At 45.6% G+C, this 14,696-nt stretch overlaps 1 protein-coding gene and 1 long non-coding RNA gene across 13 annotated transcripts in view; one reads left to right on the top strand and one right to left on the bottom strand.

The window, feature by feature from the left end:
- Positions 1-14,696, bottom strand: part of myt1lb (myelin transcription factor 1-like, b) — a 97,004-nt gene that overhangs the window by 36,380 nt on the left and 45,928 nt on the right. The window contains exon 1 of one of the 12 annotated variants that reach the window (XM_086182078.1): positions 1,603-1,675. The exons of the other annotated variants lie outside the window; for them this stretch is intronic. Within the exon in view, the coding sequence (XP_086038204.1) occupies positions 1,603-1,625 (23 nt within the window). The 5' untranslated portion in view covers positions 1,626-1,675. Of the gene's footprint in view, positions 1-1,602; positions 1,676-14,696 lie in introns of those variants that run through there. 12 annotated transcript variants of the gene reach the window in all.
- The window catches only part of LOC147246831 (uncharacterized), a 40,190-nt gene that overhangs the window by 18,251 nt on the left and 7,243 nt on the right, over positions 1-14,696 (top strand). The window lies entirely within an intron of this gene.

Genomic DNA, 14,696 nt, shown 5'->3' with positions numbered 1-14,696 from the left:
GGGAAGTGGAAAAGCTGGCATTTGGAAAAATGCAAATAAAGTCAACGGAGACAGATTCAGGGCTGTTCCCAGGACTCTTCAAGAGCACACAGCTGGAATATCAGTGGTCCAAAACTCTCCTTTTCTATTGTCCCTGATCAAGTTTCATATCCATCCGGTTGTTGTGTTTTCCTTCATTTGTGGCCATGTTCATTTAAGAGTGCCAGTCATCTCGCTACACCTCCTCTTCTACAGAGGTGGATGGGAAAATTAGCACCCCCTGCTGCGACTGCACCTATTAGATTTGCCAGACTTCTAAAACCTCTCGTAAATTTACGACATCTTTGATGGAAGCCTGACTCGTGTTTGCTGTCCAGCACTGAGCCCCAGCAGAGCTCAGTGACTGACAGGTCTTAATGAAGCACCTTAAAGTTGTTGAATTGCTCTATTTGCTTTGCAACATCGGCTAATGGAAAGCAAATATTAAATACTGGGTTGAGTAGTTTTTTTTATTACATCACTAAAAGGAGTCAAGGGTGCTTCAATGTTTTCGGGTTAGCATTGTTCAAACAAATATCCACAGCAGCAAGTCCACGGACTTCAGAGCCTGACTGTGCTAAATGTTCCACCCACACAGGCTCATCATCTGATATTTGGCTCCCGTTTATCCTGCTCACATCTTATTTCAGTGACTTTTAATCACACTCCTGTTTGGAGCCGCTGCATACGGAGCAACTTAGGTCTCAGGTGTCCTCCCGTCCCTGAGCTGTCAAGCTTGTCGTGACACTGTGCGAGGTGTGTTTGCCCCGCCGCTCCTAAACCCCATGATGACTAAGCCACAGGAAGCCTCAACAGCTCCACCATCCCACATTCCCTGGCTCTGTCACTGTGTGACCTTGGCTTAAACATTCATCATTGCAGGCACAGCATCCCACTCACTGTGCTTGGCAATTAAGATTCCAGAAATAATTTGGTGGTGTTTAAATTGAAATAAGTTCTGCAGGCATTGTGCATGGAAAAGAGGGAGAAGAGAAAATACTCTACAATTCTAAGTTTCCCTTTGCTTTGTCGCCTGGCAGAATCGCAAAATCCTGCAAGAGGAGTGTGCAGGGTAAGAGGTAGCAATCAAAGAAGAAAGGAGCCTCAGATCACGAAAAGACCACTTCATATTTTATGGAGTGGGCATCCTCAGCATTATAGGATGGAACAAATTCTATTACAGTGTGAATAAGTGGCCCTTAAAGGCACAAAAAAACCTTCTGGAAACGTTACAGAGAGGGCCCCATTTCTGGAGCACTAATGTGAGGCAGGAGAGTGGAGAAGAAGAGCTCCCGTTTGGCTAATTTTGGGCGACAGTTGAGCGACTGCTGGAATGCGACAGCGTTCCATGGCACCTTTATTAGCAGTCATATTAGCGGCTGTTCTCAGCAGGGGCAAAAGCTTTAGCCAGTCATTAGCATCACACGCTATTTGTCTCCCTGACACAGGGATGAGGCGGCTGTTGCCTCTTCCTCCTCTCACTGCTGCTTCTTTCCTCCCCCTCTCCCTCTAATCCTCATCTACTGCTGTCACCCAACATTCTCACATCATAGTCTCCCTTTATCTCACCCACCATAACCTCACCTGCTCCTTTCCCGCCATTGCATCCTCTTCTTTAACAAAATATCTCTCTATATTTTTCTTCTGTGCCCATTTGCTCTCCCACAAATCCATTGTTGTATCTCTACAGAGCAGACTAGAGATGCAGGGAATGCACCACCACCTCTGGTTGTGCCCCCTATCCAGCAGGAGGATCTATAGACACGTGTGGCAGAGCACCGTCTCCATGGTGATAGCCTCCAGAAATCCATGAGGGATTCACCATCCTCACAGCCAGCCAGTGAGGAAAAATGGGAGCGAAAGACAGACAGTGGAAAAGGACGGGAGGAAAATACAGGCTGAGATAGGAGACTGTATGATTTTGTGCATGTTTGGATGTGTGTTCATACTTTGTTTTTGCGTGCAAAATTGGGAGCAATGTGTTTGTGTAGAAGGTAGTCCTCATAACACGACATGGGGATTCATGTTCCCCTTAGGGACAAAAAGAAACATGGTGCAGGATGAGGATGAAGACTTGTTTGAGGGTTATGATAAAAGAAAGTTAATGTAATGTCCTCTGAAGTGACGGAAACATGACTCGGTGTGTGTGTGTGTGTGTGTGTGTGTTCAGGCGCACGTAAGGATCATTTCAGAGCTGTCAGGCTTCTCCCGCTAGCTAAGGGAGAACAAAAGACAGTGTCTTGGTGCAGGAGGCTCAGTGCATGGCAGACGCTGCAATTTGGGGCGTTTTCTGGCGGCTCAGGCTCCGGCTCGCATATCAGCCGCTATGGCTCATTCACGCACACACAACAGAATGACTGTCAGCTTCTTCTAAAACTTGTAAAATATTACTTCATAGCTGCGGTGTGAAAATAATCCTGTCAGTGAAACTTAGAAGACGTTTGTCTGTGAGTGTTTCTGTGCTGAAATTACATGTCGACTTGAGTCGTCGTAATAAAAGCAACATTTAATCTCCTCATGTTTGATTTTCAATGAGTCCGTGTTTGCAAAGACAATATGTTGGTTTACCGACAGCGGTGTGTAGCTTAGAGGCATCGCTGTCCAACATCGCTGCCCAACAGCATGCGATTCAGCGCGCTGGTAGAATAAGCCTGTTGTTGCCCATTCACTGCTCCAGCCCCAACACTTCCAGCCTGCAGCTAGTGAACCTTGCCTCAGCTTTAGTAAAACACTCTCTTCCTTGCATTGCCTTGACTCTCGCTGTTAACTCTTGCACTTATATTTATCCATGTCACTGCCAGTGTCCTTATACCCAACTGTCTGCCTGGTTTCCTCTTTATCCTGAGCTTTTGAGCTCATACTAAGCTTCTAAGCCTAAACATGACACACTTGACAGTGGCTAGCATCTCATATGATCCCAGCGACGTCTTCCTACCTTTCATTCTCTCTCCCGGACCCTTTCCCAGACCTCAGCTGCACCCCTTTATCTCCTTTTGCCCATATCTGCCAGCTCCCACACCTCATGCTTGGTGGAAGACACCTCCGCACAGGCTGTTTGTGCACCTTGCTGATACTGTCCCCATGAAGGAGCTGCAGGAGCTGATGGGGGATGCAGGGACTGGGAGGCACTAAAGATGGGATGAGACAGATTCAGGCCTGCACAGACAGTGGGCTATTTTGTTTTTGCTGCACTGCCAGATGACACTAATATAGATTTTGTCAGGTGACATGAATGAAGGGAGAGAATTCACAGCTTGTTTCTAACACACACTTACAATCAAAAATTCACAAGTATCAAACGTGTGTCTTCCAGCCCTCTGAATTACACGGAGCTGTGATATGTGAGGTTTTAATAGCTGGATGAATATTGCTGTGTGTATCTTACAAGTCATTTTGTATAATTTGGTAGTTGAAGTCCTGAGCAGTAAAGCTCATCGGGCAGCAGATTCTGGCTGTGTAATACGACTATCTGTCATCCCGCAGCTAAATTCACTCGTGGATTAGCCAGGTAAGGAGTCTCTCCACCAGCGTAATTACTTCAATCAATCACACCAACTCAGAGACACACACAGAGAAGCCAGCTAGTTAGCTCCTAGCCCATCAGCCATTTTGGAGAAGGGATTCCATCCTCCAGCACGTCCATTTGTCTATATAAGCCACAGTGGAGGCTGTCACACCAGTTGTTTATGTGGATGAGCTGACAGAGCGAAGACTGCGAGGAGGATAAATGAAAAGCCAGACCGTGAGCGAGGTGATCCGTTCTCCTTTTACTTTGTTTCTAATGAATGAGTCATCATCAGTGAATTCACTAACTATATATAATCAATACTGAGAGTTGCTTTTAAGTTTGGCTAGAATGTACCACTGCTAATCCAAAGACTAAAGATAGAGGAAGCTCCTTTTTCTCCCCACATACAGCAAACGAAGCCCAAACACGTCAGATATCGATGCTGACATCTTTTTTTGGTGACTTCATTTGGAGACGAGGGGTTTGGCATTCGTGACCAAGCAGCCCAGGTGAAATGACCACGACCTGGTGATATGACATCTGTTAACATCGTTTGCCAGCACCATGGAAACAATGTCAACAGGAAGTCAATGAGGATCCTTTCATGGTGGACACATGAAACCCCTGGTAATGCTGTTTTGCAGTTTATAAAAATGTTCTCATTATTCACTGACAACAGCTTCTCCATACTGAATTCATTGTTGGAAAACGTAGTTTTTCGGATCTGCCAGTACAGGTAAGGTCTGGTTAGGTTTAGGCAGAACAAGCAAGAGCGCTGTGAAACAGAGTTCTGTAGAGTTGCTAGACAACACATCTCTGGCTGCGCAGTAACCAGCAACCATCCCAACCTGCCTCCCGTCGCAGACGTTTTTACTGGCGTCGCTTCCATAGTGCTGCTGTGTCATTTTAATATATTACGTACCATGAACTCTCAACAATGCATTGTATTTTCATGGTAATTGAATATATTTCTGTGTGACTGCCCTGCAGCAGGGGGATGGCAGAGCGGAAGCAAGGTCAAACTCAATCACAAGCAATTGTTTTGGGATTGTACTGAAGAACACAGATGGTTATCGTTTTCTGCAGAGTTACTAACTTGCTGGTCTGAAACAGGGAATTACGTGATTTTTTGTTTTGTTTGTTAGTGCTCTTTATATGTTCTCCAGCTGTCAATCTAGGTGTTACACTTCACGGCATCAAATGACAAATCTCGAAAAACTTGTTTTCCAGAATATACATCAGCGAGTGACATTTCACGTCTTTACTTCGAGCTATACTATAACCAGCCACCAGGAGGCGATCACCATCTCGACGCTTCACTTTGGGAGAACAATCATATGATCCATCTGTACATACAGTCTTTGGCTGCAGCTGGTGACAGTTTAAGCCCAGAAAAACAGCGAGTCCTCACATCTGAAGGGTACAATTAAAGAACATTTGGCATTTTTGCATGAGAATTCGATTACAGTAGCTCCTGATTATATTCATCCACTGACTGATCTAATTAGCCAACACTGACAACAACGCCATGTTTAAAAGATGATATATACGGTGGTAAGATGTTCTTGACAATAAATGTGCACTGTTTTGTAACATGCAACGCAAGATTTCAAGTAGAAGAGTCTGTGTTTTTGATTTGTCTGAATTTGAAGGGAAACAAACCTGACCTCAGGCTTCTAGAATACAGAAATGGCTGATGGTCTGGTTTGTAGTTCTTATAGAGGCGTGGGTATTAAACGGACACGTTATAAAGTCCAGTAGCTGCTTTAAATTCCTGCCCTTCCTGTGTTGTCCTATGATCCTCCACTCTGCGTCACGTCCCCCAGCAGAGGGGGAGGGCTTTTTTGACATTGATGTAATTTAGTTGGCAGCTGCTCTGAGGGAAGGGCTGGCCGGGGGTTGTGGAGGTTCAGGGGTTAGAGGTCAGGATGTGCAAAGCCCGGAGCTGGCCCTAAGCAGCTGCCCACCCCCTCACCCACCCCCCCACCTCCGCCTACATGCCCACGTCCCCCTGGCACGTTCCGCACTCACAGCACATGATCTGTTATTCCCTTTGATGTCTTTCCTTAGGGAGGTGGGTAGAAAAAAAAAAAGAAGAGGAGGATAAAAAAAAGAAAGCGCAAACACCACCTGTTTATCTGACGCCGGTTAATGTCGGAAAGGTAGTTTGCAGGCTTGTCATAATATGCACGGGAGGCGAATATGGGGTAGAAATTACAAAGGGAAAAAATAAACAAATGGCATCAGAGATGAAGGCACACGGAGAGGGAATTCACATGAACATGCCACTGTATATTTTGTGGCCCTGTTTTAGAAATGTTTTCAAAGTGTGTTTTAAATTGCATTAGAGGTCTATGTGAGGACAGAACGAGCAGTCAAAATTTCACTTGAATGTGCATGAGGAAAAAGGGCCGCGATGCCGAAAGAGGCAAAGTACGGTCAGACAAAGCGAGGACCGATCTCCGTCCAGGTTCGTCATATTGTTGAAAACAACCGAAATGAAGGACCCCCGAGGCTACGCGTGCTGTCTAAAGTGTAAGCTAATGATGGAGCTGACAGATCCTACCAACTCTCTTCTTTTCACCCTCAGCCCACACTGCCTCTTTCGGTGATATACAGCTTTCCCATTAAATATGGAAATTTCCGTTTCGGTGACAGATATTTCACAGAGGGGGGTTGATGGCATAGTCTGTGTTTTTTTGGAAGAGGAAGTGGCAGATTTTGATTAATGCGACCTTATCTGGTTCTGCACATGGAGGCAGAGAGGTTGCAGAGCTTGGTGGGGGTGGATGGCTGCCTGTTCTCTTCTTCTTCTTTCACCAAGCTTGAAATGGTTTCACTCATTTCTGCTGCTGCCTTCTCTCTCCTTTTTTTCACCCTTTTGTGCTTCCACTCGTCCTCTGTTACAATGTAAGCTTATATGCTTTAACGTCTTGTAGTCACGCTATTTAACTTTTACTTCATTTGGCCCTCCGATAATTCTGTCTGATGTGCTTCTTCACCCTCTGCCCCTCTTCACCTCTGCAGTCTCGATATTCCTGCTACCTGTTTCTTCAATTTCCATATTTTTATATCTCCCCTCTCCTCTTCTCTCCTTCCCTCTCCTGAAACACTGAGGTGCGGCGGTGTCTTACCCCCGTCACTCCATCACCACCTGGCCCAGTTCCAATGCTTTTAGTGAGAGCTATCTGTCAAGCTATGAATAATACAGGCCCAAGGCTGGCATTAGCTTGCTAGCTAGCTATGCGGAATCCAAATGAGGTCTACAGCAGGAAGAGAGCACTTGACTTTTAGCTCGCTACCGCGCTGTCCCTATCACGACAGGCAATTACTCAGCCCACAGCCCCAGCTGCAGTCATAACGGCAACACTGTCTGAGCGCACGCACACGCACACACACACACACACACTTTGCATGTACAAGCAGACATGCACAACTCATCTCCTGATCCAAAATTCACCAGAATTGTGTTTGCCAAGCATGAGAGACAATCCATATCTTGTCATTAGTGTCATTAATGTACAGGATAAACAACTAAAATGTTGCTGACGGGGGGGCGGCGGTGTCGTCATGATGAAATCGGGGCAATCATCTATACGGCAACACTCAACCAATTCAAATCAACTCAGTGTTGGAGCAAAATGCTTGGTTTATGTTCAATGTATGCTTTATTTTATGTGGTCTACTGTTATTATTTATCTAATTAACCATGAGATGTTCATAGGAAATATTATGGTTTGGATTATGAGCCAAATTTATCACAATTATGAAACTGTGATCCACTCCTAATTTTGATGAGTATCAGGCACTGGCCTATACGAGGTTGATCCCTACTCTCACCGCCGCCTCGTCGTCATGGAAAGGTGACTGCAGCACCTGGGCTAATTATGTGTTGAGCGTTGTTTTTTTGTTGATATTAACGGATGGAGGGGCGGCATGGCTCTTAGGTGGAGCAGCCGTCTAGCGATCAAAGGGTTGCTGGTTCAATCCTAACTTCCCCCTGGTGACCGTGTCCAAGTGTCCTTGAGCGAGACACTGAACCCCTAATTGCTCCTGATGGCCCTGCGACAGACTGGCGACTCACCCAGGGTGAACCCCACCTCTCGCCCAATGTCAGCTGGGATAGGCTCCACCCCCTCAGCAACCCTTAACAGATAAGTGTTTAGAAAATGGATGGATGGAAAAGAAAGAAATAAACTGGCTAGATCTGCCTGTCACTTTATGCTACGGTGAGAAACATCGCGCAAAGTTAGAATTACTTCGGCTGGTGCGCGTCAGACACAGATGCATGTAAACCGAGAACCAAGGGCATCTTTTATAAGAAAAGACTTTGCTTTTAGTAACTTTTACTTCCATAGTGCCAAGTCACAACAAAAACTATCTCATGACCCCAAATAGAGCAGGTCTACAACCACATTCTTTCAGTTAATTTATATTTGATCTAATTTATAGACCCAATGCTTCCCCATGAGAGGGCACATCTGCAACAACAGCAGCAACACACAAAAAAACAAAACTGCAAAAACGTTGACTTTGGGGCGGCCATCTGACTCAACTAGTTGGGGTGAAACAGAGAAGGAGACAAATGAGGGTAGCGAGGGAAGGGAGTCCATTTACAAGATATAAAACCCTGCTCAGCAAACATTTTTATGAAAAGAGATTTTTCATGAAGAGAAGAAGAAGCTCGGAACATAAGTTCACGCGGTTGGTGTGGCAAACTGATGCTGAAGGAAGTCCGTCTTCCGTCTCCTGCGATCCATTCATCAACAGCGGCGCCACTTCATCATCTGTTATCTGTTGATGAACAGGAGACACGTCGTCCACCTTTATCACACTTGTTCCACAGTTATGGCAGAAGGCTGAGCGGGCTATCACATGTATCAGGCATATGACACATGTACGGTCGTGTAATTAGCTTTGCGCGGAGGCATCCTTAGGTGACAGGGTTAACCCATCCATCATGGCTTCTAATCATTCATTGGCGGAGTGTGGGATGTAATTACAGAGCGCTAGGCAACGACAGGCTTCACAGGTAAAAATAGTCATGAAGGATAAGAGACTCCTCCATGTGTTTGGCATGTGGGGTGTGTGTGCACAAGGTGTGTGCATGCCGGCGTGTACTGTGGTAATGAGATCTAGTTAGTCATTCTCCAGAGTGTCTTATTAACAAATAATAACAGCACTCCTTTGTTTTTTACCTCTCCTCCCATCTATTATTCACAGCTCACAGATTCACTCATGATTCATTTATAGGAGCATCTTGTGCAACCTACTATAGAACTTATGTCACCCAAAACATCCCCATTTGATGTTGCTGTGTGTTGGAGCTTGTGGTTTTGTGCACAACTGGAATCAAATAACTATGGAGGTCCATCCAGAAAAATCTGCCCTGCCTCACATGAAGGGTATTTACAGCACCAATCCGGCAGCAGCACGACTCCTGCAGTCTAACTGCATCTGTACACGCTCACACAAGTGCAAATGAGAAAGCTATTGAAATAGATGAGTCGGATCTTGCTGGATCAGTAACGAGGGCTATAGTGAGGCCATTCTGCCATTCAACCCTCCTGTGGTGAAATCAGCATGACGCCCTGTGTACTTTAGCTGAATTCTCTTTCTGCTGAAATTACCAGGTTGGAGAGAGGCACTCAGCTGGGAATGCTGTTCTACATGTGAAGTAGGTTGTGTGTGTGTGAGAGGGCTTGGGAGATGTGTGTGTGTGTGTGTGTGTGTGTGTGGCTTGAATGTCTACATTTGTGTCAGCGCATGTTAAGAGAGCCAACGTAGGTGTGAATGTACGTGTGAATGTGAGTGTGTAGACGTGCTGCCCTTTGCCTCTATAACCCGCTCTCACTCCAGGTGGAGAGGAGGCTCTGAAGGCCCTGCTCCAGTCGAGGGCCCTTGAAGCCAGGCTGGCAGCACTTTAGCCAGATAGAGGTAAACTGACAGCACACCATCTTAGCAGCAAACACTTAGCGGACCATCAGACAGCGGCCGCAAGTGATTTGGCAGCAGCAGGCAGCAACGCCCTTTGCGGCAAAGAATAGCCGCATGAACACGCCATTTACAGTTTCGTTGACCGACTCAGAAACAGCTTCTCTCAGAAGAGAGCTCGCACACTAAGACGTTTCAACAATCATGTGAATTCAGGAGGGTGGGGGGCTGGGGGGGAGAAAATTGTTACCGCACATCGCATCTCTTGCCTTCCTTACTATCTGAGAAACATACGTTCAAAACCTCGTCCGTGAGTGGTCAAAATAACTGAGGTATTTTGAGGGGTCACGTCTGCGGTCGCACAATATTTGGATTGTTTTTCTGAATACGTTCATTGAAGGCCAAAGTAAAACTTGGCTGTTGTCAGGTTATTTGACTACAGTCAGCGTCTGCTAGTCTTGGACAAAACGGAAACTGAAGTCTGACTGAAGTGTGTTCTTTTTGCACCAAGACGCTCAGATCAGTTTATCAGCTAAGATCACATCATGAATGTTTTTCGCTCACGCGCATCTTAGCAACCACATGAGAGTTTTTTTTCCAACAGTATTCTTTTGCCGCACCATGGCCACGCACCATCGATCTGTCACTCATCTTGCCCACATACCCTGAGATCCTCAAACCTGTGCCACTGTGCTGGTTACCCTCATATCAGTCTGAGTGCTTTGAGAGCATGACATTGTAGAGAGAGTGGAGATGACTCTGTGTGTGTGTGTGTGTGTGTGTGTGTGTGAAGGAGTAAATAGCAACTCAACTGTAGAGATGGCATTTAAGAGTCTCTCCCTTTGCACTCCACTTGTACTGCAGACCTATTTCCTTAGTGTGCGCGTGTTTGTGTGTGTGTGTGTGTGTGTTTATGTGTGCATTTGGTTGTGGGTGGCTACAAATGTGTACTTTCAAAAACCATTCCTCCAATCATCTCTATGCTCCCATGTGAGTCACCCTCTACCTTTCTGTTCTGATCATTTTCTCATTCATCAAGCTTCCCTTCCTGTCCTCTTGCCAGAGGTCCTTGCAAATGTGTAATTTAGCTCCTGCTGTTCTCTAATTTTTGCCTTCGTCAGGAGGGGCGTGGCCGGCCCTTTGACACCATGGATGCAATCTGTCAATCATTTTCCCAGCCAGGAAATTGCACTCAAAGTGAGAGTAAGAATTAAGTCTGCCCTGCGTGGGTTGAATTGAACACCTTCTTTATTTGGCACAGGGGGAAAGAGGTGGATTTGTGAGGTTTTTATTATTGAAAAGAACATAGTGAGGGTTCTCCTCGTCTCACCTTTGATCTCTTCTAATCTCTTTGCCTTTCCTACATTACTCTGTTCTTTTTCTAATAGTATATTTCTGTAAAACTAGACCAATAATTTAGCGTACTCTATTCTATCCTTCTTTCCCAACATGAGCGCCACACAGCTCTTTGCTGCAGTGTCGGCTGTGGACATTCCACCGTTCGGTTGCAAAGGTCACACAATTGTGTATACAACACAATCAAATACATGGAATTACCATGGTTAGATTGTGTTGACGTTCTGACCGCCTCCCCAACCGCAGACTTTTAACAACAACAACCCCCACCCATCGCATGACATCATCAATAAAGGGAACCTGTGCGCCCTGAAAGAAAACGGATCTAAAAAATCAAACATTTCTCTTCTGTCTGTCCTCATTATTATTATTTGCAATTCCTTAAAAACAATTGATTAATTAGAGTGAAACAGTACCTGCTCTTTTCACACTGCTAGCAATTATTTCACCTATATGTCTTCACAAGTTGCTGGGCTTCATTGAAATTCCACTGGTCTGATGTGGTTGCCACATAGCCGCAAGCTTTTTTGTGTGTGTGTGTGTGTGCGCGCGCGCGCGCGGCTTTGACCTCCTTCTAGGGAGGGACTAGAACGAGGGAGACACACGTGTGTGCAACTTGTGCTTTCTTCCGTTGTGGTAAAAATGTCCCCTTGTAGCCGTTGATAGGAGTGACAACGTAGTGCCACCCTCTTCAGCACACAGAGGCAATTTATAGGTCCACAGCCGAGGTGGAGGCAAGACACAAGAGTGAAAGTCTAAGTAACTTGCTCAGCGCAGCAGATGTTGGAATTAATATTGGTTTAAGTGCTTGAAAAGCTCAAATCAAAACTGGTGAGGAATATTTTAAGAGTATCCTTGTCTTCAGTCTTCTGGTTAAATTATTGAAACCTCCTGTGGAAAACACTTGAGTCTCTGGTTAGATTTCTGTTACACACACACGCACACACACACACACACACACACACACACACACACACACACACACACACACAAGTACAGATTTATTTCCCTCTCATTCCAGGAACCATTTACCTCTGTTTGCCGGCATATTACTGAATATCTGCTTGAATTATGTGGGTTTTGGCATTAGCAGACAGTAGGAGACTGGGAGGAAAGACACATGCACCAACGTTTAAATAGCAAACCACAGAACAAGCCTGATCAAGGACACTGATTCCCCAGATGCCTTGCACTGACATTTGCTTAAAACTTCCCTTGCCATTGTTGATTAATGTCACCTGCTTGTTTTGAGCGGCTCAAACAGTCACTGATATCAGTGTCGACTAATCTGCCATGCACTCCGCCTTGGCGGTGCGCCGTGAATGACCCACTAGCCTTTGTTCAGGAGCAGATCAACAGACTTAGGGAGATGTTGCCTCCCGTCAGCTGAGTGACTTAACTACTGACCCTGCAACCTTTATGAAGACAGTTATTGTAGTCATGTTACTGCACCTGACATGAGCACAGCATCCTGCATGCAGATTAAATTCAAAACCAGCCTTGGATTGTAAATGGAGAGATTCTTCATTAACTTTGCTTGGTTGAAGGCCATTTCATGTCATACCGCACAGTGAAAATGAGAAGTGTGGCAATAGAAAGGATTACAAAATTTAAAGGGTAAGTAGAAATATACCCCTTGAACACTGGTATTACAAAATTATTATGAAACCAAATAAATTATGCAACCAAAATCTTCTTTGACATCAAAGCAACGGACTTTTTTTAGGGAATGCACTAATTGTGCATCATTTTAAGAGCCAGGCAAGCAGACAGATCCCCTCTCTCCTCTCTGAAGCGCTCCAGACCTCCACCAGACAACTAACAGCTAGTTAGCTTAGCTGGAATGAATGCTAATAATGGGGCAGAAATTAAAGACGTCTCAAAAGTCCTCAAAAACACTTTTTTTCTGAGACAGTCTTTGCTTTCATTAATGGAATTGGGGTTGTGCTTAGCGTTTGCTATGAAAGAACTGTTCCCGTGCCCTACCATTAGCATTCATTGCAGCTAAACAGCAGATAGCTCCGTCGTGCACACAGAGAGGAGAGATGGGGATCAATCTGCAGTTTTGGTCCAAAAATGACAGATGATGAGCTTATTTCCAGAAATGTTGGTGTATTTCTTGAAAAGTTGAGTCCAATAACTGTCTTTCCTATGAAAATATGCACACAATGCTGCTAATCTATGGCTGTGGAAATGCCATTGATTGTGCACAGGTTTAAACATCACGATTCTTTTCCTTTCTTTTTTTTTTTTACATTGCCTTACATTAATTTCCAGTAGACCTCCCCTATGCACTAATTACTCAACGCTACAGTCCTGACCTCAACCACTGACCCAAACATCATCGTTTTACCAATTGGAGACACGACTTTTGTCCTCAATTGCATGTGTCATCCTCAATTAGCTGGTCTTAAATCTGGTTTGCGTCCCTCAAAGTGGCTTAAGTCACACACACACACACACACACACACACACACACACACACACACACACACACACACACACACACACACCCAGCATAGATGGCTGTGAACCTACCCTATCCCCCTTGTGTGGATGTCTACAGAGTCTTATGGCATTTTGCAGGGCCTCTGAGGGTATTCAAACATTCAAAGGCTGTGTATGAAGCAGAGAGAGAGTGAGAGAGGTGGAGGATACGGATGGTGCGCCGGCGTTTAAAAGCGAGGGGGAGAAAAGGGGGGAGGCTAATTAACATATTAATGACCCCACCTTCCTACAGCTTCTGTCGGATAGTCCAAACACTTTGATAAGTATGCAAATGAGAGCTGCACCATCTGAAGAGGGAATTAGCTGTGCCAGAGACAGCCGACAGAGATGGGAGGGGCGGAGGGGAGAAGGAAAGAGGGAAGGAAGGAAGGAAGGTGGAGAAAAGGAATACAGCGAGAAATGTCAAGATGAGGAAGGAAGGAAGGAAGGAAGGAAGACAAGTCTAGAGTCACAGTAGATGGGGTTTGGGGTGGTGGGGGGTCTCAGGCGTGCTGATGAGCTGATTCTCATGTTTGTTTTAGCTGTCTTTAATTATCTGGCATGCACCGTGGGCTGATGTGTGGGTATGTGTGTCATATTAGGCAGTGACACGGCGACAGAGAATGAGTGAAAGCCACTTTCATTCTTCAGGTCTCAAATCGATATGCCAGTCAGCCCTGCAGTGATATGCAGAATGGCTGCAGGGGCTCAGGCTGGTGGGCATGCAGGCTGGGGTGGGTGGTGGGGGTGATGCCGAGGTGGGTGGCTCGGAATAACGACCCCGAGCACACAAGAGCAAGTAATTATAACACAGACTGGCCTCTCTTGTTCTATCATTGAAGAGAATGGCGAGTAATACGGATGAGGGGGAGCACCGCGGGAAAGCATTCGTGAGACAAAGGGAAGCAGTGGATGTGCGTGTGTGCGTGCGTGCTATGGAAGACACCTTGCCTGAACAGGCAGACCAGGGATTCACTGACACGTTCATCACGTTCCACAATTATGTTGAATAATTAAAACGTTTCATTAACTTGATTATTTCCTGTTCGGCCATGTTTCAGCTCTGACACCGGCAATTAAAGCCCGGCGAGGACCCGACGCCTCTCTCATTTGGCCAGTCAGCGACGGAGGACAACCTTCTGTCTTTTGTATGGAAGCAGGAATCTGACAGGGGGAAAATGGGAGGCTTTAGTTGCTATCCACCTTACTTAACTGTTCTCAACACTTCAGTAGGAAGGCACACCAGGACTGATAATGAAATCTACCTGCTCAAGGTGAAATTGTGCAAACCTAGATGTGGTTTCCTTGGTTTTCCCCTTCCTTTTTGATTAATGCACATAAGAATGAATTCTTTTCTTCTGCCAGCCAGCCTTAGGCACTGAGACATCCACCT

This window comes from Aulostomus chinensis, chromosome 17, assembly GCF_037954235.1.
Source record: "Aulostomus chinensis isolate RoL2024-O1b breed Wild chromosome 17, RoL_Achi_v1.0, whole genome shotgun sequence".
Classification (NCBI taxonomy): domain Eukaryota; kingdom Metazoa; phylum Chordata; class Actinopteri; order Syngnathiformes; family Aulostomidae; genus Aulostomus; species Aulostomus chinensis.
The sequence above is the reverse complement of the archived record's forward strand: the minus strand, read 5'-3'. Positions and strand labels throughout refer to the sequence as shown.